The following is a 3316-nucleotide window of genomic DNA, read 5'->3' on the forward strand; positions in this document are numbered from 1 at the left end:
GCCTCCGCCGGGCCCCCCGCCACTATGGGGGGGCTGGGCAGATCCTGATCCGCCAGGCTGTGATGTCAGCCCAGCACTTTGTCTCTACGGAGCCGGTGGAGCTGCCGGTACCTGGGCAGTGGGTGGTGGCCGAGTGCCCGGCCCGTGTGGATTTCTCTGGTGAGCTGCCTTTAGGGGTGAGGGTAGCTACCTCAGATGGACAGTCCCCGTGACCGGCGTGGTCTTGCTGAACCCCCATAGGGGGCTGGAGTGACACACCACCCCTCGCCTATGAGCTCGGCGGGGCAGTGCTGGGCCTGGCTGTGCGCGTGGACGGCCGTCGGCCTATCGGGGCCAGGGCACGCCGCATCCTGGAGCCGGAGCTGTGGCTGGCGGTGGGGCCTCGGCAGGACGAGATGGCTGTGAAGATAGTGTGCCGGAACCTGGATGACTTGCAGGACTACTGCCAGCCCCACGCCCCAGGTCAGAGCGCCCAAGGACACTTGCAGGTGGGGACAGCACCCGAAGCCAGCTCAGAAATGGGTAGAACCTGGAGCTCCCTCCTGGAGGACTGCGGGCACTGGGGACTGGGCCCTGGCCAGTGGCTGGAGAAAGCCTAGAGGACACATCTGCCTGCTCCAGGAGCCCAGAGCCCTTTCGTGGCTGGGGGCGGGGCTGCATGCTGCCGGGCTTCTGTCCCACTAGATAAGTCCTGCACCGGCTGGGGGCTGCAGGGTGGGTGGGGGGTGATTCTCCTGGGACCAAACTCCCTACTATGTGCCCGTCTCTCTGCAGGGGCCCTGCTGAAGGCGGCCTTCATCTGTGCAGGGATCGTGAGCGTCCGCTGTGAGATCCCGCTGAGCGAGCAGCTGCAGCGCACCTTTGGGGGTGGCTTCGAGCTGCACACCTGGTCTGAGCTGCCACATGGCTCCGGCCTTGGTGAGCAGGCCCCATCTCCTGCTGCCCCCTACTGTCACTGTCCTCAGCCTTGCCTGTGACTCATCTCCCTGGCCTCTGCCCTGAGAGAGCAGGGCAGGACCAGGCTGAGCAGAGGCGTTTCATGCCTGGCATCCTCCTTTCTACCCTGCAGGAACCAGTAGCATCCTGGCAGGCGCTGCCCTGGCGGCTCTGCAGCGGGCTGCGGGCCGGGCGGTGGGCACCGAGGCTCTGATCCATGCAGTGCTGCACCTGGAGCAGGTGCTTACCACAGGTATGGGGCTGCCCAGGGTACTCGCCCAAGGGCTTCCTGGGGCTCCCCTGGGCTTGCCTGTGCTTTGCCAACAGGCACATAACTGCTCCTTAAATGGAGCTCCCTTCTTCCCACTTGAACCTCTGGTGGTTTTCAGCTTGAAATGTTCACCTGGGAGGAGCTGATGTTTCTGAGCACCTCTGAGCCAGGCTCTGTGCTGCGCCTGACGTGTGCGTTAGCTACTCTGGGTATCAGGCGCTAGTCTTCACGACTCTGCCCATCCAGGCTCTCCTCGGACCTGCTGGGCAGAGGGGGTTTGTAGTGGAGGATGGATCTTCAGTCTGCCCTCTGCCAACTTGCCCCTGTTGGGCTGGACCACCTGCCCCAGCGTAGGAGGAGCCGTGGAGGCCAGTAAAGGCCACGAGGGCTTATTAGCACCAGGCTTCTCTCCCCTCTGGGCCCTCGGGCCCCCAGGATCCATGTGCAGAATACAACAGTGCAGGTCTGTCTGGTTCCTGGTCCTAGGGAGTTCTCTTCACCTGGGCCTCTTCTCCAGCACCACTCTGGGAGACTGGCGTGAAGTCAGACAGATTACTGTCGCTCCGTGGCCCCCCTCTTCCTCTTACTGTAACCACCCACACCCCTTAAGTCATTAGCAAAATGGGCTGTCTGGAGGTGTACGACTCCAGTTCTTCTTCTGGTCAGCCCCCACTGTGGGGGCCGTCGGCATAAATGAGCAAACACTGGGCCCTTACCTTCAAAGAACATGTGGTTGAAGGGAGACAGACATTATTTGGGACCACTCAAGGGAGTGTGTTCTCACGCCGTCCTAGGTGCGCTGAAGGACCGGGCACGGTTAAGGTGTTCTTGACATTTCGGGTCTTCCATGTTTGGCTCCTAAGTTCCAGATGTATCCTGCCATTTATTTGCATTTCATAATTAAAACTTTGCAGGCCCTTCCCTAAATATGTAGAAGCAGGTCAAATTTTGTATTTTTATATAGCTGCAAGGGGAAAAAAGATCCACATCTTTCATCATTAACATAAGATGTAAATAGCTCTTCCTGTTAGGTAAAAGAAAAATAAGATGCTGAAAAGCTTTTTTAATTTTTTAAAATTTGCCAGAGCATGTGTGTGCTTGCTGGAAAGAGACACAGAGAGAGAGAGAAAGAAATGCCTCATGTGGAATGGTCACACTGCAATCCTTTCTCCACCATCTCGTCCTCCTTTTGGGATTTTGGGCATGCACATACATGTATCTGACATTTTTTTTTTAGAATTATTTTATTGAATTTTATTTACTTATTTATTTTAATTTGACCAGAGAGAGGGAAAGTGAGAAAGCAAGCCACCGGGTCTGGGACTCAAACCATGGTCGGCCATGTGGGAGTCTAACGCTCTAAATGACCATGCCACCTGCTGGCTCCTCTGACATATGTTTCAAGCCTCTGGGTCTGGAACTTGAACCGTAGAGTTGGCGGTGTGGGATGCAGTTGCCTTAACCACTATGCCACCGGCTGGCCCAAAAAGTTTATTTTCAACATAAACATTTCATCAGACAAGACAGGGTGCAGGGAGATTGTTAGGCTACAGGAAAAGAACTGTCTCACCTCCCCTGAGGGGGAGGCAGGAGTTGGTTAGTGTCAAACCTTTCCCCTGAGATATTAGTGCAGGTCCAATGACATTTTAGGTCTGCACCAAGACTTTTGCCCCGTGAATTCCCAGCTGGAGGCCGAGGGCAGCCCTTCCCAGGCTGGGACTGCCGGGGACCAACCTCGGCGGGGGTGGGTTGGCTCGATGGAGGTGACGCTGGAAAGAAAGGAAGACTAAGGCCTCGTGCTTTTTCATGCACGTCCTCAGCCGGACACTCCCAGAGATCGCTCTCTGAGGAGTGACAACTGCTAGGAATCGCCGTGCCTTTTTATTGAAAATGGATACATGCAAGTAAATGGGAGAGGGGCTACGTGTACTAATGATCAATTCATAATGTTTTAACAATAGAAACCATTCAGGGTTTGATTAAGGGCAAGTCTATTAATCATCGATACAGTTCAACAATTGTTTGATTGATGAAAGCAGGTTCCTGGTAACTTCAAGCAGTGCAGTTTCAGGAAACAGTTCCAGCAAGCAGAGTTAACTATCAACCGAT

General features: G+C 55.4%; 1 protein-coding gene across 1 annotated transcript in view; it reads left to right on the top strand.

Annotated features, from left to right (window-relative positions):
- The window catches only part of FCSK (fucose kinase), a 17076-nt gene that overhangs the window by 11139 nt on the left and 2621 nt on the right, over positions 1-3316 (top strand). Inside the window, 4 exon segments of the mRNA XM_027773511.1 lie at positions 29-159; positions 241-462; positions 775-918; positions 1070-1189. Coding sequence (XP_027629312.1) covers positions 29-159; positions 241-462; positions 775-918; positions 1070-1189 — 617 coding nt within the window.

The sequence above is a fragment of the Tupaia chinensis genome, unplaced genomic scaffold (assembly GCF_000334495.1).
Source record: "Tupaia chinensis unplaced genomic scaffold, TupChi_1.0 Scaffold000355_1, whole genome shotgun sequence".
In the NCBI taxonomy this organism is placed as follows: Eukaryota; Metazoa; Chordata; class Mammalia; order Scandentia; family Tupaiidae; genus Tupaia; species Tupaia belangeri.